This window comes from Anarrhichthys ocellatus, unplaced genomic scaffold, assembly GCF_004355925.1.
Source record: "Anarrhichthys ocellatus isolate YVR2014 unplaced genomic scaffold, GSC_Weel_1.0 scaffold27, whole genome shotgun sequence".
Lineage (NCBI taxonomy): Eukaryota > Metazoa > Chordata > Actinopteri > Perciformes > Anarhichadidae > Anarrhichthys > Anarrhichthys ocellatus.
Window position 1 is genome coordinate 2452421 of NW_022280057.1, and position 27130 is coordinate 2479550.

At 41.1% G+C, this 27130-nt stretch overlaps 1 protein-coding gene across 4 annotated transcripts in view; it reads left to right on the forward strand.

Annotated features, from left to right (window-relative positions):
- Positions 1 to 27130, forward strand: part of drp2 (dystrophin related protein 2) — a 132395-nt gene that overhangs the window by 40420 nt on the left and 64845 nt on the right. For all 4 annotated transcript variants that reach the window (XM_031862567.1, XM_031862570.1, XM_031862572.1 and 1 more), the window contains exon 2: positions 180 to 3416. In XM_031862567.1, the coding sequence (XP_031718427.1) occupies positions 3374 to 3416 (43 nt within the window). In that variant the 5' untranslated portion in view covers positions 180 to 3373. The remainder of the gene's footprint in view (positions 1 to 179; positions 3417 to 27130) is intronic.

Genomic DNA, 27130 nt, shown 5'->3' on the forward strand with positions numbered 1-27130 from the left:
GTCTGAATGGGCTTGTAGGAAAAAGGAGAGCCGAGAAGGGATGTTGGCATTTGTCCCAGCAACAATACAGGATTGAACTCTAAAAGACAGATGTTAAATGGTGTTGCTTTTTCAGCCTCTTATCAAATTTCCTTCAGTCCACTGGGGAGGATTTTCTGACCCTGTTCTTTGTGTTGCAGGTTCCACCCTGTGTGAGGAGGTTGCTGCTGCTGTTACTCCACATCCAGGCCTCCCCCACCCCTCCTCCGCCAGCGCAGGGCAGCCACACAAGCGTTGGCTCGATTCCAGGGAGGCTCCGATCCTGCAGCCACGTCAATCACGTCTTCACCGCTGGGTAGCTATCAAGCATGCAGACAGACTACTCCTGCCTTTGAATTTTGAACAGACTTCTGAGATTATGTGGTCTTGTTTTTTGCGATAGTTTTTCATGCTTGTTGGTTATTTCTGGGGTCGCTCATGTGTGCATTCTTCATGTAAAAGAGACTTTTTGTCCACCCAAGCGTGCAACACTCTCAAAACACACACACACACACACACACACACACACACACACACACACACACACACACACACACAAACAGAGATGCCAGAGGGCTCAGGATTAATCTCATGAGGTCTGATCAGAGCGTTTTTTTTAAGCCCATTGACTAGTTTGATTCGGGCTCCAGGTGCTGTCTACTGAACTGTCTCAAACTCAGCAACTGCATTTCAAAGTACGTCCTTGGTGAGGCAAAGAAAAGCGTAGGATAAATCAGCGTTGCGTATGAAATGTTGTCTTGCCTGCAAAGCATAGCATTGCTGTTGAACAAGTTGGTTACACATACTGATGAGCTGAGAGGCATGCAGTATGTAAGGACAGAACTTCCTCAAGCTGCACTGTGACTACGTGTAATGTGAGAGGAGTTCTAATGATGAGCTCTGTTTTGTGCTGTACTGTCTTTCTGCTCATTGTTTTATTTATCGCCCATGACTTACTCGTATGGTTCACTCTTACTGCTCTCATAAACCCTGTTTTCAACAAAAATGCTCTGATAAACCCAATATACAGTACCTGGTCAGCAAACAGACAAAGTTGGCGGCTAGCTGGGGAACATAGTGGAGCATTTAGTATCTAAAGAGGCAGATATTTCCCACGAGCTGGTGGATAACAAAATAGATCCAAAAGGAGAGTCAACATTGCTTTACAATCATTGGGTGACCTAACAAATGACTCCAAATGAATGCTAATGTTGTTCTGTCTACCTATTGTTGTCTGATAGGCAACTGTTTGTGACCACGATCGCCATTTCAACTTTACAAATATGTCAATGTTGTGTTTTCATCTCGTTGTGCTGGCCGAAAAAGTAAATTTTTGCAGCTTTAAATGTTTGTTTGGATAAAGATTGTGTGGAAGTAGCACCCGGTTTTAAAGATATCTATTCAGGTTTGTTATGTACAGGTGTATGGAAATGCACCTTGTAACTCATTTAATACCTCTCTTCTCACTCTTGTTTCCTTTTCAGTTTTTTCTTTTCTTTCCTGTCCCTCTACTGTTATGCCTCTGCAGGCTTCCTGCTTCCAGAAAGCCCTTAAATGACCCGACCGACATCATATCCCTGTAGGTCTCCTTCCTACACACAAATCAGGCTTACATGATCACGGAAAGAGATGCAAGCAACGGCGTCCTTTTGTTTTCCTCCCTTCTCTCCCCTCCAGCTCTGCTACGCTGCATTTCATCATCACGTCCCCCTACACTCTGCCTTTGTTCCGAGTTAAATAAATGGGTCCTGGGTTTCCGCCGAGTTCTCATTTAGCCTAGGTGTGTTTGACCCTCTGGATCCGATTCAATCACTGTCTACCCACAAGTAATATCCTCTGCCTGCCCTTATCTCTAACTCCAAATTACTGAGCTTCAGCCCTGTCCTACGAGCACCACAGAGGGAGGCGAGGGAACAAGGAGGGAGCCTCGTGAAGGCCATACAAGGTAGCTGCCGGACAGAAAAAAGATGAGACACCCAATGAGGTTGCAGCGATTCTGAGGACGTAGATCCAGCTCCATGCCCTGGGCTGGCAGGGAAATTAGCGCTGCACAGTGCTCACTCAGTCATCCAACTGGTGTGGCATGAGGGAACATTGTTTCGCCTCATCTGCTGCACATAAGGGATCTGATTTTGGAGTTGCAGCCTGTTAAAATGTTATCTCGCTCCAAGACATTTGAGAAGGGTTTACTATACTTTGTCAGTGAGAGAGATTTCCCTCTCTGCTTTTTCCTCTTCCCTAATTTGTGGGCTGCTGCATTATAGCTGGTGATTGACGGCATGCAAGTGTATTCCATACTTTTTATGATACAAACCAGTGTAGCAACTGTCATAGGCATGTACATGGTCATCTGCTCAACTGCTGAATTAGCCTCGCCTCATGTTGCTGCACCCCCTGTGTCACAGAACATCCCCAGCCAAGTGTGTTCGACAATGAGCTAATGTGGCAGCGCCCTCGCCACTGTACTCCTATGCTAATCAACAAAATAGCATGAAGCACAATCATCAACATGTTTCCCTAAGGTTTATCCCCTCCAAAGCTCCCAGCCCATCAGTCCTCCGTCCATGCTGATTCCCACATATTATAACCTTTGCGTCATCATTTTCTGCTTTGCATCGTAATCCGTGTGTTAATAAAGCTAAAGCACATGATTACTTGGTACATCTGAAACTGGCTAAATATGTCAACATCACAGTAGTGCTTTTAGGTTTTTTAAAACCCTCATGCGACCACAGAAGTAACTCTGCACTGCAGAGCTCAGTGTTAACATCACTCACTGTTCGTGTGGCTCTCTGCTAATCTGTGTTCAAGGCAGCTTAGCCTGCTTGCCCACCCTGAATGTCCCCGAGTGTGTCAAAGACCCACCACAGTGGCTTCTGGGAGCATTATGTTCCACATCACGTTTTCTTTCTCCCTTTCTGTTCTTCCTTCGCTCTGTAATTCTGCTCCTCTACTCCCTTGTCACAGTTTGATCGTCTTATCTCATCTTTTCATTTGAATCTGCTGCCTTCCTCTTTCATTTTCTCGTTCTCCTTCCTCCCTTGTTGTCCAATGATGGGCTAGAGGCTGCAATGCATGTGTGTTGTACTCCAGAGGCCTGAGGATGAGCAAATGTGGCACTCCCCTATCGTCCTCTCCCTCTTCTCACTAGTCTCCCTTTTTGCTGTCACATCTCCCACTACTCCTCTTCACTACTTTATTTCCCATTTCACTTAGCATGTATCTCTCCCTCACTCCCTCTGCCCGTCGCCTCTAAGAATGATGGGTAATACTCGGGGAATGGGGCTGGGTGACGGATCAGAGATCAGCTTCTCGACAGAATCTGCCTTACCATTTGCTCTTCTGATGTTTGTGTATGTGGTTGTTCGCCTTTGCGCCGGTGTGGGAATATGTGGAAGGTAAGGATGCGTTTATGTTCGCTGCATCTCAATGTTCCCATTTGAGGAAATAAGAATTTATGCGTGTACACAGGGGTTGAGTGGTGTGTGAGGATGATGCTTTGTATGCGTTTCCTACAGTGGCCATGATGTGCAACACACAACAACATTAAACCAAAACACAATAACAAAACGGGAAACACAATTTTAAAAATGCAACAAATTGAAAACGCAACATTTTAGAAATGTAGCATCCTATTAAAAAAAAAAAAAAAGGCGATATTTTATGAAACACATTAACAAAACAGAAAACATTTCACAAATCGAAAAATGCAGGAATTAATAGTATATTTTTTGTGTTTCCTAAAAAAAAAATTGCTGTTGTGTTTTGCACCTCAAGGCCACCATCGTCCATGTTGCATGTACATGTATAATATGTATATGCATGTGTACACAGTCTGGTGTGCACTCACGCACGTTAGCAGGCGTGTAAAATTAAATGCACGTCTGAAGGCAGACATTCAGAGAAGATTAATAGGACCTGACATTTCCTTCGTTGCAGACAGATGCTTGCTCCAGCTCCCTCAGAACATTTCCCCTCTCCTCCGTCCTCCAAATTACATTTCATCTCAGTCTAAAGATATTCCCTAACCCCTTAACGTTAACCTTCCTGCCCACAGCAAGACCTGTTCTCAGCATTAATTTGATTTCTGATATTGGTATTACAGGGCAGCGTGATTAGGAGAGCATGAGTTAGATTAAAGGCTTGTTGTAGGCCATATTGAAGCCAATTAGCTCCCAGTACACACTTTCAACTCAGCAGACAGAGAATGTAGGGGAATACAGTTCTTGTGTCATTATGTGAGTGCACTGCCTACAAAAAAACTGTTTTATATTTCTATGAATGTAGAAGAAATTAAAAATGAATGTGGCTCATGTATGACTTATATGTCCCAGGATAAAACATGCTGCTCTGTCAATTAACTCCTAAATTACATTATCACTTCAGCCTTCCTTGAAGTGACAACTATGATTTGATTTGAAAAAAAAACTGTTATAAACTAGTATTTTACACAAGAGCAATAATGCACACATGCAAGTGTTAAATGAATGTCAGTTTGAATATGCAGTAAACAAACATGTGTAATGTGTGCTGTACAGTGAAGGAGAGAGATTTCTGAAAAAGTGCAGAACATTGAGCCATAATGTGGGCTTGTGAGTAACACTTAAATAGATGTGGACATCTTTTATACATAAGCACACTGGATGTCACAGCGATGTCACCAAGGGGCCACTGTGAGGAAATGTGACTATCATTTATGCATAAGGACCATTATTGTGTGGGAACAGAACACTGAAAGAAGCAACATCAGTGTTTTAAAGCAGGTTGATCCGTCTTCTAAAAGGGCTGCTTTCAAGTAAACTACCTCACCAGTAGTACATTTACTTGAGTGAAGTTTTAAAGCACTCAACAAGTGCCCCAAAATGACTTATGTTTACAATGAAATGACAGAGCCCTCTAGCAGTTTTCATAGTTAGTCAGGTGACGTTATTATAAAGCCAGACAGTCTTGGTTGAGGTTGTGGCAGATAGATGGTTCAACAAAATATCAGATTTTAACTCAGGAGGCTGCTGTTTGTTTTCTGTTTCAAGCCGGCCAACAGTGTTGATTTCCTTTAACCGCAGTCATTCCCTCGCCACGTGGTTTTTATTGTAACCGGAGTAGTAATTCTAACCGAAACCATGATCTTTCCTTAGACCTAACCAAGTCATTTTGGTGCCTTAACCTAACCAAAACCTTAGCCATAGCGTTGTCACATTATAATACTGAGTTATTTGTCAGATCAGAAAATACTCAGTTACACACAATGCATCTTGTAGTTTAATTTGGAGGACTGTCCAAAAAATGCAATCGGTTTGTGTTGCAGAATATAGTTTCCTTCTTCTTTCCAACCACATTAATCATCTCAAGACCCCTCAGGTTTATCTTGTGACCCTTTAGAGGGGCCCGGCCCTAGGTTGGAAAAACTCTAATCTACGTAATTATATAAAGTAGTTAAAACTAGTAACATCTCAACCGGCTTCTAACAATAAAATGGTACTTACTCATTGCTACATCAGTATAAATCTAATAATGTCTTATATACAATAATGTATCACGGAAGAAGAACTTTTGCTGATAATACTTCTGTACTTTAGCAAAGTTGTGAATGCAGGACTTTTAATCGAGTAGTATTTTTATGTTGTTGTATTTGTACTCTTACTTAAGAGACGTCTTCATCGACTACTGGCTCAAGTGAACGTTAGCTGATGTGGCAAAACCAAAATCATTGATACCGTCACAATGTAGTGGACGGGGAAGCGTCACACAGTGTGCCCTGCCTTTCATGCATGCAAGACCATTATCGCCTGTGCTGCGTGAAATAGACAGGAGGTGACTGAGAAGTAGCTTGGCGGTGTGTGTATGTGCCACTCTGATGTGTTATGAGCCATTAGTGGAGCTGTGCAACAAGGGGCTCAGGGGGAGAAGTCATTGATCTTTTGTGTATGCGTGAGTTTGTGCTTTTATGTGTGCACCTATAAAAGGCACATACATAGATGTCAGGTAATGGGCGTTGGTATGCACTCTGCTAAGTATCAGCCTGCACTTTGCATTCTGCAGGCATTTTCGCACCTTTAGTGCTAATCCTGGAGTGCAGTAATTGTGAGGGTGACGGACAGAGGGTCTTTTCATTGGTACCCATTGGTCCTAATAACAGCACTGAGTTGCCCTTCATTAGGGAGAAGTTAATCCCTGCTTATAGTGTTGCAGGCAGACGCTACGAGCGCTCTGCAGAAGTCAGCACATTCATTACTCTGTTGCCTTTGCTGGAGAAGGTTATCTGCATGAGGTGATGATGACAGCTCTGTTGATTCTAGCTGCAGGCTAATGGGCATATTAATGGTTTGAATTCTTGAGGCATTTACTGTTTGCATTTTGCTCATTTTCTTTATCCGTTTATTTATTTCCATGAGGTCTGAAGTCTGCGCCAACATAACTTCAGCAGAAGGCAAGGGAGACACTAAAGGCAGCTTGCGACTTTAATGTTATCATAATTATTACTGAAAGGTGAGGAGAACACGCTAAGGTCATGCAGAGCCATGGACACTGATGACTGTAATAAACAGTTTGAACATTTACTAATACTGAGAGCTTTAATTATGATGATGAATTGGCAAAATATTGACTTGTTCACTAATCTTTATCAATTACATGAGGAGGAAATTAGTTTTTCCTCTCTCTCTCTGCTTTGCAGCTCATAAAATCCCACTTTCAGCACATAAACAAACAGGAAACAAGTTCTGTTGACGTTTTTATTACATTTTTGTGTTATGACTGTGTTAGCTTCCTCTATTTTCAGTCATCAAGCTTGCACATTTTAAGTTGTAATAATATATTATTAATTATTTTCCACTTCCCCAAACATAAATTACAACCATATTCTGTGCTGCAACATATGCTTTGTTCAGATTAATTTATGTGCTAAAGTATGAGAACCCTTTTCACCAGATGATACAAGAAAGAGATGCTCTATTTCCCACTGACAGGCGAGGGCAGGGGTGGGAAAATATTATCAGCAACTTACAGTTTATCTTGTCCAGGAAGCGGTACAACTCAATGTTTGGTATCACATCACACGGCTTCTACAAGACATATCCTTCAAACTGACTGTATTCTTTTACCATTCATTATTTGTTAATATGTGCATACATATAGATCAGTTGCTGACTTAATTATTTAAGTTGCAGTGTAACATGTAATATCCAGGCTGCTATGAAGTAAAACTGATCATTTTCAGGTTGAGAAATTGCAAAGCTAGCTCTCCCTATAGAGCTTATCTGTTTGAAAAGCTAAAGACAATGTGGTGTTACCTTCCTGAAATTGCTTTTTGTACTTTAAAATGCAGGTGTGATTGGCTTAAAGTATTAATCACAGAGGGCCTAGAGTTCTATAAGCAGCTCTGGGTCTGCCGCCCTGTGAGGTAATAAGTCAAGGATTTGAGTGGTATCACACTGCGAGAAATGACTCTGATGGTGGCAGACCTCACCCACATTATCAGAGAGGCTCAGAGTCATGAATAACCCTCACCTTGACTCACTCACTGACTGAGCGGTGGATTCGGGCAGCAGGACAGCTGTGAAACATCACATGTATCTATATCAATTGCAGTAATATTAGGTAACTAGCCTTGCAGGCCACTCTTTACTTTGTCAGCAGAAAGATGGGCCTACTAGAATTTATTTGTCGCTGTGAAGGATGACAGGACACATCTGAGCGGCAGAGTGGAAACGCACATCTCGGCTCACATACGCTGCTCTGAAAAGTTCTGTGTTCGCATGTGTGATGGTGGCAGGAGTTATGAGGCTCTGTGAAATTGAACAAACAAGTTAATAAAAACCCGTGGCTATCCGTTACCCAGGAGTGTGCTGAAGTTGACAAGCGTGAGCTGCAATGTGTGGCGCGGGTCGTTATTTGTGTGGCGGGCGTCGCGGACCCGCAGGCTTTCTCAGAGACCCTCCATTGAAGGTAGTTCCCAGATTGCTTTATGTTTGGATTTACTTGTGAATGGATGCTGGTCAATTACACCCAGCTCTGGGCCTGATTCCACAGCTGAACTTAACTGGGCTATAGCTTGCCGTGCCACGCTGGGGTCAGATGAGCAGACGGCGTGGGCGCCTGTGATTGAGAGCGCTGTCAAAGCACCTGCGGTCACAGCCTCTGATGAACTCCTACGGGGGCATGAATAATGTACACACTTGGCCTGAGTGATGGGTGGTGTAATAATGCCAGGCAGAATAGCGTGAGTAGAAATCCCAGTGACAGCCAATGTCTTAACCAGTCTGCCAGCCAACACACAAACACACAAACCTACCAGGGGACAGAGATGTATTTAGCCTGCAGTCTGCTACTGAATGGCCTCTCAAGCGCTGCTGTGAGAGTGAAACTGTTTTGCTTTCCTTTAGCATCTGAAATTTTTATGTAGCCTCGGTTTAGAGGCATGCTCAGACGCATTGGATTGAGTTGATGCATTTAATGAACTGAGACCCAAAAGCAGACTCCCGGGACAAGGCATATTAAATAAAAACAGACTTTACTCAAATGTTGGTCTGTGCAGGTAAACAAATGTTGAGGGCAAAGACAAAACCACAACTACAGACATAGAAGTCAGTGAGCAGTACAGGCATTCGGGCTGGACCGCAAGGCAACATATAGGCAATGTGGCATAAAGACCGCAGGAAACTAAGAGACGAAAGGCCGAGGTGGAGTATGCTGGAAGCCAAACTGGTTTGTGTAAAGTCACACCACATCACAACACAAGGCAAAAGGGTTCATGTTGTTGCACATGGCTAAAACGTGACAGAAATAGCTGTGGAAAGAATTTAAAAGTTTTGGGAAGATGCAAAAGTTGTCAAACGTCATCCCCCTAAAGCTGAAGTAGGAGAGGTGTAGGCGAAGGAGTTTCAGCCCCTGTTCAACCATACGTTAAACACTTCAGATGACTGACCCCTTAATTAAACACGTTCGTCACACTTGGATCAGCTACTACAAGTATGCGTTCTGCCTCTCGTTTGCTTCAGCTGAAGCCCTTGTGATCAATATATTCAAAAACTGTGCTTACTATTTCCGTGCAAGCTCAGACGTCTGCAAATTTGCAAGTTTGGCAAATAGAATCTTGCGTCTGAAAATAAAGAAGTGTCTTTATTCTAACATTATGCCTTTTTCACAGCAGACATTTTGACTTGTCAGGTATTACTAATAACAGACGGCTCTATTGTATTCAAGTGTGTCTCAGTAAGCCGTGACAGTAAGCCAGCATGCACAATAGCAGGTCCCTGAAAACTGAAGCCGCTAAATGGAATTTTCCCATCATTAATGTCATAATTTACAACTTCTACTTTAATATGTCACAATGGCCTATCGACAGTTTAGAGTCTAATCGCTCCGGTCAATGTTATTTATATCCTACTTTAGGGTAGCCAACATTTAGATTTGTCACAGTTGGAAAATCCCAGGTGTGTGCATGCTTCTCACTGACAAAGGTTGGCTTGGCACTGAAATGGAACAGAGCCATCCCTTTTCCCTGCTATGACAAGTCAAAATAGCAGCTGTGGAGCAGCAGGTAGATGATAGCAAAGCCAGCCAGTCAGTCAGTCAGGGGATCCACAGTCGAGGACAACTCACTGAGGGTAAGTGGCGGGGGCAGGCAGAGTGTGACTGGGTGTGGAAAAACTAAACAACACATGCGGGAAATACGGCCGAGATGGTGGAGAGATGGCATCGCCATGACGACAATATGTTTTCAATAATGTGACTGATGGCTCTCAGGAAAACAGTGTGAGGTTTAACACAGGCAGTCAGTTCACCCTGAAACATATGCTGCTGTCGTGTCCCATACTGTGAGAGGTTTTTGTCTAAGTGAGTAGTTTTCCTGGAAATGTTGACTTGTTTCTTTCAGAGGTCGTCTCTCCTCCGATGGGGATTACAGCTAAGCTCTTTCCCGCTCAGATCCCTGTCTCTCATCGACTAGTTCCTTGTTGTTTTCCCTCCCCACGTTCTCATCGACGGTCCCTGCGCCCCTCATCACCCCACTTTTCCTTGTCACTCGTCTCTCTGCTAGTCTTTTTTTTCTGTGTAACGCTGGTTTCAGGTATATTGTGACAACTCAAGGCTAATGGGAATAAAAAGAAAACGAGAGACACGAGAAAATGCCATCGTCGCCCTCAACATCTCCCGCCATCCTGGGGATTGAGTAAAAGAGCGGGGGGTAACGAGGGAGAAGAAAAAAGTAAGTGGTGCAGATTAATGGAAAAACGGAGCATGTTTTTCTGTACTCTTTGATGGGGTACCAAACATGAAGCTGCATGGCAGCACTGAGATTCAAAGCCTCTCTCTCCCACAGTCCCTTCTCACTCCCTTGCTCCCATGTTTTCTTGAGAGAGAGAGTACACACGTCAGCTGGCTTCAGGCATGAAGCTGTCGTAGCTTCAAAGTTATGATCCCATCATCTCATGCTGACAAACTCCCCATTCCCTTCGCTGCATTCTTCTGCTAACAATCTCCTCTATCCGTGTATTTAAATAGCTTTTCTTTCATAATTAATTTTGCAAAAAGAACGTTAAGGTAATTCATTTTCTGTAACAGGCATGATGTAAAATGAATTGAATGGCTAAGCTTGATTAATTGAAGTCTCAAAGTTAGTAGTCACAATACATCACTTTCTTACTATTTCACCTGCCTCTCAGAGGCAAAAACCAAAAAAATAAATCAGACATGTCACCATGTGCCAGCTCTCTCTTCACTTACTGCTCACTGATGGCCGGCCCATAAAAGCTGTATGTGCCACTGTGAATAGTGCTCACAACTGAAGCAGGGTCTCTCTCTCTCTCTCTCTCTCTCTCTCTCTCTCTCGCTGAGGGTGGGGGTGGACTTGCTTTCATAGGGGTTTGCTATTTTTGTGCTCTACAAATACCTTCCCTGTCCTGTTTTCTGCTTTTGAAAATCCCCTCTATTTAATCCAGTTTCTGCTCTTGGCTGGATAAACATAAACAATAAAAAAAGAAGATGGCATTTCTCATGGAGGTGTCGCTCAATATTTATTTAATCAAGAGGAAATATCGTCGTGGGACTGAATACAAATGTTAATTACATGCATGTGGTAAAATCTTAATTCAGGATCATGACAGAGTGATGGCATTGTTTACCCAGCAAGGTGCCTCGGGGACACCTTTCAGGATGGTTTATGAGTCTGGTTAGACTCTTGATTAAGGACTTGCTTTCCATCGGGACTCCATCCTCACTGGAGCACAAAAAAGACACAGTGATCTTTAAGTATTTCTTCCATCATCTGTGGGTGCAGTATGTGTGGCGCTTCAAATATTTATGTGTCTTGAATTAAGATGAAAAGGTAGCAAAAAATGCAGGTTTTAGCCACATAATCTGACAAGTGAAAAACATCTATTTATTTATTGGTTATAGGATGTCTCCTTTGGGTGTTAGTGGAGAAACTAACTGTAGAAACACAGTGATGTAGTCATAAATGAAAGATCTTTATAGGAAGCAGTGCCTGTGGTTATTGCACTCTGTGAACCACTAATCAAAGTACTCAACCATTTATTTGTCCTCCCTCAGCAATGCTTTCATTAGTAGCAACGCCAGGAACTGCAGCAAGCATTAGTGGCTACAACCTTTGACACCAGAAATCAAACAGAACCTGCATGTTCATATGGAAAACCTTGACCAAACTCCAGAGAAGTTCTCCTAATAGAATCTGTTTGCTTTTGTTGAATATCACATAATAAGTTGGAGTACATGAATGAGAAACTACCTGGATGGATGCCATGTCCTGTGAGAGTTCTTTGTCTAGCTTTGGCTGGGAATCGGACCATAATTATTTCATGAGATCTTGTCAGTGTCAACCCCAATGCTCTCTGTGTGTGTTCTGATTTCACGATGAGTTGGCACTAAGAGGGCAAAGTGTGCTGCTCAGAGAAGAGCAGCAAATGTATACAGACATTTTTGCAGGTGACTGTCAGGCTGCAGATCAAATGTCACCAAAGGGGCTTTATAGGTGGGAGGTGTCTGTGAAAGCTGGCAGTGCTGCTTTGTGCCACCTGGGCCGTCCCAAGATACAATGAGCTCACTAATGATTGTCTGGCTCTATTCATTGGCAGCACTGACTCTTGTTTGATATCCAATCATAATCAAATAAGATATTATCATGTTTTGTGTGCAATTTGCTCCATTTTACGCAACAAAATTGTGTATTAAAACTAGTTTAATGTTACAAAGTAAATAGTTTTTAGCCACACTAGCTGCATGGCTCTCACAAAGACATACGTATCTCAACAACTATTGGGTGGATTACAATGAAATGTTTTAAATGCATTCACGGTACCCAGAGGATAAATCCAACTGACTTTTTTTTGATCCCCTGACTTTTGATGTAGCACTGCCAGCAGGCTGACATTTTAGAGTGAAACGTCTCAGCAACTATCTGATGATTGCCGCTCTATTTGGAGCAGGCAATCATGTTTCCCTTAGGATAAATTGTAACCTGACTTTTTATCCAGTGCTGCTCTTGTTTTATGATATTTAAAAAAAAATAAATCTTTGGTTTATGACCAAACACCTGCAAATGAATGACATTCACATCAGCCTAAGCTGTGCTTTGTGTTTAGTGCTAATTAGAAAATGCTAGCATGATACCATAATCGGGCTCGGGCATACTTTCTGCTATCAGAGGTCCGCTGCAGGCACGTTGCTCTGCTGTTCCACATATGTGCGTTTCCCAATCCACACTCCACTCCAGTTGGTGACGGTAATGCACCATAAAGTTGTTCGCCAACCGCCATAAAAATGAAGAACAAGACCAGGCGCATTAGGAAAGAAAATTGCGAAGCAAGAATAGCTCTTGTGTTTATTGTTTTTGCCTGAACAAAAAAACGTGTGAGAAAATACAATGTGCGTAGTATGAATTGGCCTTTATATAGTAAGCTGGGTAAACATATCTGCTAAACGTCATCATGATAGCATTGTTATTGTGAGCATGTTAGCAAGTCGACATTAGCATTTAAAGTACCACTGTGCCTAAGTACAACCACACATCGTAGCTAGCATATGTGCATGTCTAGACCCTCTAGTTTTTATTCCTATCGGTAATAATAATAGTAATATTGTACTCCACAAGCGGTCAGTTTTAAACAGGTTAGCCAAACTAACTTACAACATGCTGTAAATAAGCACAAATGTTAAAAAATGTTACACAAACATTTTTTTAACATTTGTCGCAGTTTACAGATAGACTTCCTGTTTCAACTTGGGTCTATGCACACAGTTTTTCTGCGTCATGAGCAAAGACTGTATATAAGAAGTTTATTTGACTAAATACAGTTACTTGTTAGTATGCAGATTAAGATTTTACATACAAAACCGATCAGTTTACCAAACAATAAAGTGGTTAAAATTTTAACGACAAAGTAGTTCATTAGTAATAATAGCATAATATCAAAAATTCATAGGCCTGTATGACAATATAAATTAACGATTCTGCATTATAAGTTCTTTTAACTTTTTTATATTGTCACATTGCTTTTTTAACTTACTGTCGGCAAATTATCTGAGTACTTTTTCTTCCACATTATCATCATGTTTCATTGCTCAACATATTTTTACTCAGCAGCGCTATTTGTTTGTACTAATTGGACGGAATGGATTGAGATATAATCTATTTCCTCCATTAGTGAGATCGAACATCCATCAGTGTGTGGTGAAAAAAAAAAAAAGCAACTCAATTTACTCCAATTTAATAGCATGCGACTCTCTTATCACATTTAGGATTTGGGAAATGTTCCATTACAGAATATTTTTTAGTCCTGTTTGAAAATGTATTCTCTCCAGGCCGTAGCTGAAACTGGTAGTGCCGACCGTTGTTTATCATTTAACAGCCTTCACCGCTTTATCATCGGTGGCCATTATCACAAGGCTTGCTGGAATGTACCATCTTGTTCCAAACTGAGGAGAAATGATTCATTCACAGTTTTATGCGACAGTATATTCAGTAGCCTTAAATGTCAGGTCAGTTCTTTCCACCCAGCTCTCTGCCTACTGTCCGCCACTGAAAGGACAGTTTGTTTGGGAATGTGTTTGCAAAGGCCTGCTCAGCCTTTTCTCTTCCAACCAGCTTTGCAACCACGTGTAATGATATACTGCAAATGTTGTGTGCATCTAAAAGAGGATTTACTCCCCTTTGGTTCGTATCCCCGAACTAATCAAATATGAATAGACTTTAAATTGAGGGCATAAAGAAGGGTAACAAGAAGACAGTGAGAGTATGTTAATGCAGGTCTCAGAGTTTCATAGCGGATGAGTGCTACCTGAATATTTTAAACTCTCTATCATTAGCTCTTCATTAGTGCATTAAAATCCACCCTAGATTCATCTAATGGAAACAAATTATTCTCTCCTTTTCTTTTCCCCTACCTGCAGTCTACAACTAATCAGCAGCATACAGTGCTTAAGAATTGATTTTACTCGAGCCTGACTTTCTATTGGGGTTAGGTTTTTAAGAAATTACAACGTTCATTTTCTCATTTTAAGTTAATAAGCTCTCTGTTCTTCAACTGGTGATGATTCGCTGTCCCAATTTCATCCCAGTGTTTTCCCATGTAGTCTGTCCTGTTTTGCTGCATGTAAATGATTCTTGAAACATATTTTTTTAATTAATTTATTTGTGTTCAGTGAGAAGAAAACAGACATGACCCTGTTTTAGCAAACAGCTGCTTTCACACTTGATTTGCGGTTGTCCCAATTACATAGTTATTCAACCACAGAGTTTGTGTCCCAGGGTTTTGTGACACAGGCAAAGCATCATTGTTACATTTTCTATTGCAATGTTTGTTAAATCTGAACGTCTCCTGTGTGTTTTACGTCTCCTGCTCTTTTTGGCGCTGCTGCTGCTAAGTGCTGTTCTCTCTCAGTGCAACTCTGATTTATGCTGCAGCTCACGCTGTGGGCTGCAAATATCCTGTGGAATTCATTGTCACCTTTTTAATGGACAGCAGGCTGTCAACCTGATTTCGTCTATTGGAATCTGTATGGCTCCCTCAGCAAATAGGAAGTGACAAGGTTGACAGGCCAGAGAGTGTGGACAGTTAAGCAGAGAGCCAAATGTCACACCACACCCTGTCAAAAGCCTTTTCTTGCTGTTATAATGAGGTGTGTGCTTTCAAATGAGCCTCTGAGGAGTGTTGAATCCATTAAAGCTCTTTCCCTGTTGATTTGGGCTTTCTGCCGCCTTCATTACCATGAATGCTCATCATTAGCACATACCGACACTGCATGCAGTTACTGTGAATATTCAGTAATTATACCTTATTCTCCATTGATATCGAAAGCTCTCTCAGTGGAATATGGAGGAATATCTTTTAGCAGTTCACAGTTCTGACTTGAAATTAGATGTTTTGTAACATGTCACACATTTACTGTGTATCTGTCTCTCTGTAAATCTTTCAGTGTGTAGGTGCAGCAAGTTGCAGCAAGTTACGCACAATTCCAATAAAGGTCAAAGATCGAGGATTTATTTTACTGGAAGCAGTTGTGAAACTGTGAAAACAATATTGCAACAACAAAATAGTTGAAGAGTCCAACAGTGAAAGAGTAACATAAAAGGTAATAGTTTAATAAGTCAACACTGCAATAGCAACACATTATCCTCAGACAGCTAGTCTGAAACTCATCTTAGAAACAGGAAGGGTAGCCTATTCAGTGAGCGTACATAATGATGCCTGTCAATATTTACTTAATAAAAAGGTAAATGTAAAAACTAATCTCTAATGCTAACTTATATGTTGCAAAGGCGTCACTTTCATGATTCCTCCCTCAGAGGTTACGTGTTTACTTGCCAACCTAGAGAGCTCAAAAATAGGGAGGGTATTAAAACCAAAGCAAGAGCTTTTGGTAGTTTCAGAGAATTTGTCTCTTGCGTACTGGTGGCCTTGAAATAATTCAAGTAACAAAACAATTATTATGTTAAATACATTTAATCTTACTTTTAATTGTCAGGAAAGAATACTGAATAATTTGCATAAATATTCAACAGTTTTCATTGATTTCATTTAGGGCTTCAGCTGTCGATGCTTTTAGCAATTGAATATTCTACAGATTACCCCATTGATTAGGAAGAGAAGACTTTACCAACTTTTTTGTGTAAATTGTGTCGCAGCTCTTTTGTCAATTGATTGAATGATTGAATCATAGTATAAATAACTGTCTAATTAAGTTAGTTATTCCAAATGTTTCTAAGGTTGTTCCTCCTCTGCTTGTTTTGGACTTGCAGTTGTAGCAAATTGCGACCTTCCACACCAACGACACATCTCTGTGTGGTTGTGACGTTACTGTGAGTGTTGATGTAAAACTTTTGACTGACAAAAACTTGAAATATCTATCTTTATAATAGAGTTGCGTCTTATCTTTTGATGTCTGTTACGTAACTATATTTATTGAGTGTATATTTTTGACCTGTATGTCTTGGATGATATTTTATGTTATAATCACAACCATCACCAGTGACCTCCCATCATGTCTTTGGAAAAAAATGACCGCATTTGAACCTTCGCTCGCTGAATTGGAATCCAAGCCTTTCGTAAATGTCAGCTCGGATATGCCTGCAGTTGAGCAGGAGGTGCATGTACTGGCTGGGGAAGAGGATGATGATAATGAAGAAGGATGGGTAGATGCTCCAGTAGAGCCCCAGTTTCCTGTTGATACTCACCCTCTGTACAGTCAGATTCTGGTTTAGCCTTTTACGCTAATGCTGTAGAGTCAAAGTTACAGTGGATTGGCAGCAACAGTTGCTGTCAAACATCGCAAAGGGCAATCAGGGTGTGACGACGCCCTTTCTTTAAGACTTACGAGAGATGGGCAATTGTAACCTCAGGACATTCTGATTATTCCTTGACGTAATGCAAACCTCATTTTAGCAGATTCAGCCAGAAACTCTGGTATTTAGGCCCTTTTGAGACTTCTTTGCTTCTTAACTTTTCTGATTGAGGTTGATGTTGTGGATTCTGAAACCATGGAGTGAATATTAAAGGACACCTTTCCTCTATGGTTACCTGCATCAGGGAAGACCTTAGCACTGTTCGTGCAAGAGGTAAGCTAATGCCTGCAGGCTTTATTTTGTTATTTTGTTTATGGTTTTATTTTCATTGAAACACCCTTTTTACACTTATCCTTATTATTGAAGAGGCATTTGTTAATTATCGAAGAGATGTGTTTCATTATAATTGAAGAGGTATTTTTCATTGTGAAGACACTTGTGATATTATATTCTCATGTTAGCTGATACTTTAGTTTGTTTGTGTTCTGCATCTGAGACTTTTCAGAAAGTGAAAATGTGAAGAGTTACAATGGGGGCTAATCAAACCGGGAAAGGACAAATACTAAATACACAAAGCTGTTGTGGTGAAATGAGTCGTCCAACCACATTACTTGGAACCAAAGTGGTGGGTAGTCGGGTCTGCCAGGGTCAGCAGTACCTAACCTGTGGAATTCAAATTAAAGGATGTAGTTAGTATTATGTTTATTTTGTGCTTTTTATGTGCTCTGTTATTTTAATCATTAAAACTTTAGATTAGAAAACGCTGAGTTTAGCTGCCTCAGTTAAAGAGACTGCCAGATGTTTCATACATGCACTATTAATCCTAAATGCTACACAAGGCTATAACAAAACCCTGGCTCTTCATTTGCATTATTTTTTATGTTGTTGGCTGCTGTGACATCGCTAAACCAAATTACTGTGACATTTTCCATGGAAGGGTGGCTGACCTAATGGATGGCCTGATTTTTAGCATCTGGTGTTTAGTCACAATAAACTTGCAAGGTTTTCTGACCTACTTTATAATATTACAATAAATATGTCCAAACAAGTACAGTAAAGTCAGTTATAATATATACAGCATGATGAGCAAGCCATTGTGGCAGCATGTGGAATGAGTGATGAACCAGAAAACAGGAACACTTTTTTGTGTTAAACTTCAGCTGACTAGGAAAATGCATTCTCTCCCAGCTGAATATTTCATCTCGTAGTCGTTGCAGTGGAAGAGAGCTCATCTTAATTAGTAGGGATTTCAATTGCGGTTGCTAAATTACCTCCTTTCTCAACCAGGCGTTCCCTCTCCACACAGCACTGCCTGTTAGGAGGCAATGACAAGGTTGGCTTCTAATCAGCGCTGCTTACACAGTAATTGTAAGGCGGCATGTGCATTTCTTTGTGTTCATTTTCTTTAATTAAGTCTAAACTCAGCAGATGCACTTCTCAGTAAATGCGTATTGGAAACCCGAGGGTCTGTCTTCATTTATTGACCTTTTTTTTTTTTTTTTTGCACAAACAATGTAGCTGTTGCTTTTATGAGTATGGTCTCTTTGAGATAACCGCTTTTACCACTTGGCTAATTCCTAAAATGTCTTTTGATATACAGCTAAAACTGCTCATAGTGATCACGTTACAGTGATCAATCGCTTATATGGATAACAAATCTTGGGACAGAATTAACAGGAAACGGAGAAAGCACCTGTGGTTGAAGCCGCGTTTGAAACAAATGTACTGTATTTTGAAATAGTCATTCAAATTGAGTTAATAGCAAAGGTGTTTTTATTTTATTTTAATAATAATCATCCACTTATAGTGATCAATTTGACTGAGACAGACGTGATCACTGAGAGGTTTCCACTGTCATTATAAAAGACTACACAATCTGTTTAAGATATGAAGTGATATGTTTTAAACCCTCTTCAGTGGTGTGTTACTCCAGCTCTGCTTGCCAGTTGCCTTGTCACATTCTGTATACATTACACCACTGCAGACTGAAGGATTGCATGCATCTTAAACACAACGTTGCATTACTTATATCACTTTCTTTTACAGGGATTACAATACGGACATTTAGTGCACTTCATTTTGAGTTATAATGGACTGGATATCAGCAGTTGTATCATCTTTAAAACCCACAGCAGAATTGGATTTGTACATCTGGCTGCTCAGTCTGACAGGTGTTCCTCTGCGTTTTCTGCCCGTGTATTTTTCAGTCGTCTCTCTCTCGATTTTTTTGAAGGTGTGCTTGAAATCATTCATCCGAGAAAAGTATTCCAATCTGTTAAGTTAATCACCATTTATTTTTGGTTTTGCTTCAGTAATGAGCCTAAAATCAGAAGAGTTCATTTTCAAATTCCTTCACCAGTAATTTCAAGCCTTGTGGTCTTCTGTTTTTAATTTGTAACTTTGATTCCTATCTGCTTGTCGTTTTTCAGGATTCAATTTAAAGCAAAGGAGCTATTTTTCGTTTGTTTGATACAGGATGAAATACCTCAACTGTCATCCGATGCCTTTAAATAGATCAAAGACTTCAATCCGTTACCTACATTTGAACCATGTGAAGCTCCTTCCATTAGTCATTAACATAATTATAATAAACAGATGACACGTGAATCTCAAGGTGGATATTCGCATGCACCGTGCCCACACACGCAGATTGAAATACATTATGATTAAATAAGCTGTGTGTGAGATTGCATAAGAGATTTTTCATCTCTCATTAAGGTCACACAGCTGTAGATTCAATTTTCTTGCAAAAGACAGCGGGAGAGGCCAAGTTGACTGCATGAAATGAGAATGGGGAGTGTTCACAATAAGCTCATTAGGATACTGTCTGTACCAGTGGCATCAACAAAACAGCTTAGTAAAGTGGACATTTTGCTGTGACCTATTCCTTGCTATGGAAGCAGAGACCACTCAGGGCACACTGCAAAACAAGTCCATCTTATCAAGTCATTTGTGCTTACTATTGAGGGCTAAAAGCCTTGTTTTCTTCAATGCTGGAGGAGTTATTCAGCGTGTCCTGGGTTTTTGAAGTAAAAGTCATATTCATTTTGTTCAAATGTTTGGTTATTGGTATTTGAAGCATTTCAAAGGCTTGGATGAACATGAAACGCTCGTTAAATGATCAGTAAACAGGATAAACAATTGCATCAGAAAATATTTGGTTCTTTAATAAAAAGTCAAAAGTTCTGGTGAATATGAAAATCTAAATTAATCAATATTTTATTTTATTAATGAACCAAATTACTTCTTAAAAGGTGTTTCTACTAATGACAAACCCAAAGAAGATTATCACCCAACTCTGCGCTTCCCCTTCAGTATAAAGGAGACTTTTAACCTATTTTAGCTCATGGTGTTGGTCGTGTGGCCACAGCTACTCTGTTTTTTTTATTCACTCTCACTTCACCTAACATGATCGTTTCCAGCTGCAGCAGGCAGCTGTTTTCTGCACAAGAAAACCAACCTCCTATAAACCCACCGTAGACTGCCTGCTCAGCGCCGAATGCCACCCAAAGTTAGTAAACAAGCTGGTGAACATCGGGGCAGCAGCAAGTGCAACCGCAGATATTTACCTCGGTGGATGGTGGAGGAAAAGCCATTTTATCTCTAGAGTAGAGCACCATTCAAACACGAGGCACTTCAAAGCGCTTTACAGGGGCATAGAAATGTATCAAATATATTTAACATACCATAATATGTTCTTTCAGGGTTTTTATGATGCAGTGATTCAAGGACTTGTGCAATGTGCTGAACTTTCTTCGCGTTCGTGAGTGCTGCAGGTCCTAGAAGATTTATTACCAAGAACTGTGAAGACACCATTACAAAAGTGTAGCTTAAGATGAACTAGTTTTTTCTGTACCCTGTAGATACAGAAAACCTTTAATGAGACAGAATGAATGAAAAAAGCTGCGCGGCATTTAAATGTTGTTTTAGAATTTGAATGTCAACTTTTTGTCAACTATTCGGTACAGCCCTAGAATTGTATTTTATCGGTGAGATTCATATTCTGTTTACTGATTAAGAAGGTGCTCTGTTTACTATTTGTCGCTGTTCATTGACAGGGGGGTGCTGAATTAATGTGTCCCTGCCGTATTGTAGAGAGACAACTCCATTTGACTGCATATGAGCAAATGCACCAATGACATATCTAACTGAGGAGGAAAGGTTTGCTGCGCGTCCTTGTGTTTGTAACCAGCAGAGTTTGCGTGTTGTGAGGCCCATCTTGCTGTCAGAATAATGTTCCCTTTAAATATCAGGAAAATACTGCGGCGACTTTAAACCTGGTCTATGGCGCAATTCCTTTCTGCTGTGTCAAGATAGTAATGCGGCAAAAAAAAGACAAAGACACCTTCATTGGTCTGAAACTAGCAATGACAGTTGTGCTGCGCTGTGTGACGGGTGATGGTCATAAGCGCTGAAAATCTAGTTCTTTTGTCTAAAAGGTATTGATGTGCATAATGATGCACAAGATATCTAAGACATTTGATGAAATGGTGCAGCCATAAAAACATACAGCCTGAAACAGAGGTTTCAATATTTCATTCAGTGTAAACTTCATATAGCTTTATTGAAGAGGTGGAACAAGCTATTACAAAATGAAATTTGATGGCTTTGACAACCTTTATGTTATTTGAGGGAAATAAAAGGGGAGATTTCAGGAGCTAACAGTGGGGATGATTACCTTGGTGACCAGCGACTCTCCCAGTGTATGGGCCTATAAAGTCGATTACTGCACTACATACACACAAAAATAAATCTATCACAGAATAATATTTTCCTTTGATTGTCAGTTGCTCTGGAAGCACTTTACTCACTGTGCAGTTGAATAAAAACATAAGCATAACAACCCGAACCTGATGCTACAATCAAGACAATGAGCATCCTATAAAGTGTTCAAATAAGACTTTCCCAATTCCACCTCCAGCAGTAATGACGTTAATTACTCAGCTGAGCTCTTATTTCACCGCCGAGCTCTCGCTTCAAACCCCCCCCCAAAAATGGCACTGTGTAAGTATAAATAAATGTGTCGATGCCATGTTTGCTCCTGGGGGAAATTCCTTTGTCATTGAAAGGATGATAAAAGTAGGAAAGGTCACGAAATAGGCAGTTGAAGGGCAAAACACTGCATGCACGACAATGTGCAGTCGGCGGCAGAAAGAGGGGAAGTGAAACTCTTTCCCTTCCCCTGCTGTTCTGTTGGGTGCTTCCAATTGAAAATCACCATGCCACATGTCTGCAGACAAATGGAGTCGAGCGCGGGAAGAGTGCGGCAATGTTTCAAGGGGCAAAAGTAACAGTTTGACACCTGCCTGCACCCAGCAGGGGTGTGGAAGGTATAGCTGATGTAGTTTTTCTTACAGTAAGTGTGTGTCTGTTTGCATGCCTACTATTTAATAGACGGTATTGAAGAGTTCCTACGTGAGTATGTATGTATGTGTGTGCTGTGTCATTGGATCCTCCCCAGTCCCTCCAGCAGTGTGTGACGGATGCAGCTGTGAGGGGAAGCTCAGCTCGCTCATCCTGCATCAGCAGCAGAGAAGGGACTGAGAGCTGGAGGGTGTGGGTGTGTGTGTGTGTGTTTTCCCCTTTCCCTTCTAACTGGTGGCTGTTGAGGGGCTGTGGGACAGCAAGACAGAGCAGCAGGGAGGCAGTGGTCCAACCTCCACTAACCCTCATCAGGCACACAGCCAAGAGCCAGGACACAAATAAACACACAGAGACACACACACACACCTATGCACGAGTACAGTTGCCTGACTATATTTACCAGCAGGCCTCCTGGACACTGATACGGAGTCATTGTTGGCTGGGATTTAATTGTTGAAGTTAAATCAGTGCTCACCAAATTCAGTGAAGCCCAGCCGCTAAGTTTTGTGCGTCCGTATCAGCGCTCGCCAGTTCTTTTGGACAGAGGATAATGGGCTTTATCACTTCTGTTAAGTGTTTATAATTGTGGGTGTAAAAGCATTTCCAAATTGTTGTTGGCTTAAGCTCGCTGACAGAAGGATGTGTTCTCAATTACAGTTTGAAATTAGTTCCATTTCAGTACATCGCCACTCCATCTATATTTATATGTTGTTTATTTAATTATTTTTCCTAAGGAAAGTCCCTAAGAAGATGAGTAAATGAATGGAAGGACATGTTTCACAGCTGTAGTCATGAACTCTGGTAAACTTCTTGCCTGCTCCTGTTTCTAATAGCTGTAATCTAGATCAGTGGTTCCCAACTTGGGGCTCAAGAACCCCACAAGTGTTCCCTTACCAAATTCATGCCAATCCATCCAGTAGTTTTTGAGGAATTTCACTCAAAGTCACAAAACTTCGTGGTGGCGATAGAGGAAAAGTCGGGGAATCACTAAAGTCCATGGGAGTCATCCTCTGGGCACCATGATTGCCTGTAAAAAATTCAACTCCGTCCAATAGTTTTGGGATATTTCCATCTGGATCAACCTGGTATAGCGACAGACTCATTGCTATCCCTACTGCCATGCTGCTAGCGTGGCTAAAAATCCAAACAAAGAAAAGTGACATTAAAAACGTCATCTGCTATTATCAATCGTATGTGGTAACGTACTCTAGCACTGCAAGCGGAACCATTAGTGCAGGTTTTTCTGTGCACTGGTCAGAGAGTGTGTGTGGGTCGAAGGACATCAGGCAGATGGCCTTTTCTTCCCCTCGGTCTTGAGGAGTGGGGGGGCCATGTAGGTGTGAGCGGGAATGTACAAGCACAGAGAAGTCTTTGACCAAGACAGGAGTTTTTGCTTATTAGGTCACCCATCTCTCCCCATGCCTGTGTCTGTCCTCCCCTCCCTCCCTCCCACTCTCTCCCTGTTTGTTTCTTATATATCTCTGCATGCAGCGTATCTCTTGATTCTCCACCAAGCCAATCGACAGACAAGGTAAATATTGTCAACACTCAATTACCCGTAGTGACAGGTTCAACAACGTAAGTCTACGACTGGAAGGCTGTGCTTTTAAGGTAGGCACTGCACATTGTGAGAGAGCTGCGTCTGTCTGCAGAGCTCCAGTAATGAGAGTAAATCCTAGCTATCTTATTGCTTCTCAGGGAAATCTCAGCTACAGTCTCGATTCCTTCAGATTAATATCAATGTGTAGACATGGTGTGGCGGCACAGTGGCTTTGATCCTCTGATGCTTTATCTGCACAGTTGAACTGTCTTTTCTCGTTTGCTCTGAAATCCAGCAAAGCTCTGTGTGCTATCTTTTATCATCTTCAGCTCCTTTGATTTAAAATTCACATATTGTCCAGAAAAATGTCCTTCCAGGTTGCCTTGGCTCGAGAGATGAATATGCAGATATTCTGTCCGCACTGTTCACATAATTGAGCAATTTTTAAAAGAGTTGAGCTATGATTTTTGTAGGAAACAGTCAAGAGTACATGGAGGTGAGGGTCGTAGCCATCGCAGCAAGATGAATATTGTCTGTGTCACTTTGTGGCATGTTAGTGAAATCTCTGCTGGTTTTTCAGCGTCTTTTGAAAACACGAAGCACATGCGCCTGACTGAGCAACGCCATATCCGATCAAGTCCATAAATAATGCATGTTTAAAGCTTGAGTCATGTTTTTGAAGTTTAAAGCTGGAGACAGACCCACCTAGCACTTTGGGCTGATACATGCCTGCGTGATGCTGATGTGTGCCTACCAGACAGAGATGATAGAGACATTTGCATGATATCATTTTTGTGGACATCATTTCCCTATTGTGATTTGCTTTTAATGTGACTTGCAGGATAGATTTTGAACATGTATAATATAATATTTTTTAAATATTAAGCAAGATTATAAATGCATTCCTCCGGGTACGATGATGTATGAGTTTGTCTTTATGTGAAACCCTGGTAGCTATCTGAGAAAAAGTTGAAGGAGGAGAAGAGAGATTTGAGGTCGCAGACAGCGCTGTCTGTCACTCGCTTACCTCTTCTCTCCTGAAACAAACCTCTCTCAGAGCCATCTCTCAGCTCCAGGGAATCCTCTTGGTGTTTGTCAGTGATGTGGTTGATGGTTGTCATTGTGCAACTCCATTTCACATCTTGAAGAGTCAGCTTTCCAAAGCAAACGAACAATCATACTGCCTTTCTGTCTCTTAAAGATCATTGTGTCGTGTGGAGCCTCTGCTGCCTCCTTTCCATGTTTTATTCACAAACACAGCAGTGAGGTGAATCGACTTTGTACAAAGAATATAAAGGCGTTTTAAGTGAATATTTGAGCTCAAGTGAGGTCACATGACCTCTGATTACCAGCGAAGAGAAAGAGACGGTGAGAGCAGGACAGAGTGGGAGAGAAGGGCTGATTCATAGACTCACCTACACTAACCAGAGCTGTCTGAGGAAGAAAAGGAAGGGAAGGAAGCGGAGAGATAACGGGAGACAGCAGGGAACGAGATGGTAATGATTCATGTGGAATTGGGAAAAAAAATGCATTTGGCCAATCTGGGGTGAGGTGGTCTGTAGAACAATCTAGAAAGGTGGAGAGAAGAATGAATGTGTACGGAGGAGGAGGAGGAGGAGTGAAAAGAAGGAAGGATGAAGATAAAGAAAGGAGATGAGTCCACTGCAAGTCTTTCCCTCCCTGTACCTTGGGAGTCGTTCACTCAAATGTTGACACTGCAACACAATTTCTTTCTTCCTTGTTCATTTCAGGCTCAATTTGTTTTAGACAAACCACCTGAGCTCGAGAGAGAAGCGCTCAAAGGTAAACAGTGAGTTGGTTAACCCTTTAATGATCCCACCCAGAAAAACAGCAATGAAAAAAACAATTTGTGTTTCTTAACTATGATCCTCTACCAAACAGAGATGGCTATCTACAGTCGAAGTACATTTTCAACGTGTGAAATCCTCAAGACATTTTACATATAAAGTAAATATTAGGGCTGTTACCAATGATTTTCTTTATTGATTCTTCTTTTGATTATTTTCATTATGAATCGATTAATCATTAGTCTATAAAACATCTGAAAGTTTCCATCCCAGTTTCCCAGAATTCGAGGTGATCTCTTCAGATGTCTTGTTTTGCCCGTTCAACAGTCCAAAACCCAAAGATATTCAGCTTTGAATCACCTTTATTGGCCAAGTGTGCATGCACGTGCAAGGAATTTGACTGTTTTATTTTTTGTAAAAAATGTAAAAAAACATTGAAACTGACTTAACAGCTAAAGAGACAACAAAGCTGAACAAATAAAGGAACAAAATAGACAACACTGCTATGTACAGTAGTAGTAAAAAATAGTATCTATAAGTATTATATGAATATATATGAAAAGCAACAATGATCAACAATAACGTGATAAATAAAAAGTCTATATATAATTATATAAATATATATAATATAATACAAATGGTGCAAAAAAAGACTGAATGATATAAATACATAATATAAAACAGAGAAAAGCAGAAAATCCCCACATTGGAGACGCTGGCATCAGAGATTCAAATCGACTATTGACGAATCGTCGCAGCTTGAATAAACATGAAACAATGTTAAATGCGTATAAATACAATTTTGAATTACCTATTGGTGATATAAAAACAAAAAATTCACAAGGTACAACTAGTGTTTCCACAAAATATCCCAGTAAATGGTTAAGGACTTGTGTTTTGATGACTTTATTACCAATTGAATGCTGTGTGTGTGTGTGTGTGTGTGTGTGTGTGTGTGTCTCGCCTTAGATGGATGGCTGACTGCTGCTATAAAGGTTGGAGGTTGAGCCCTCCAGCAGGGAGGAATTGGATTGACCAGTTTAAAAAAACGATGTGATAAGAGCCTTCTGACGAAGCACAAGGGAAGGTCCTGGTTATAGTGTGTGTGTGTGTGTGTGTGTGTGTGTGTTATAAGGCTGAAGGTGTTAGCTGAGAGGCCCAGCTGCTGCAGAGGTAAAGGTTGTGAAATGAACAGAAAAGATAAGAAGCCTCTGACAGCCCAGTGACCAAACACAAGATTTATCATGACCTGTGAACCGAGGAAAGCTTCTTCTGCCACTTATTGTGGCGTGTGTGTGTGCATGTGTGGGCTGCCTCCTTGAAATGCTTTCCCCCCACCGCGCCATCAAGGGGATTGCACCTCTTCAGGTCTAGCCTCACATGCCCCCTCACTCTGAAAGTCTGTGAAAAAAGAGGCTTTTTGTCAGCGTTTGTTTCTTTGAGTTTAATGGAATGGAATAATGGGATGAAACTGCTGGCGTCTCATGATTCAAGTTTTCTATCTTGCACACAGGACACAGTTATTCAATTTGACTCTGATTTGTTGACTGGACTTCTCGTGTGTGTGTGTGTGTGTGTGTGTGTGTGTGTGTGTGTGTGTGTGTG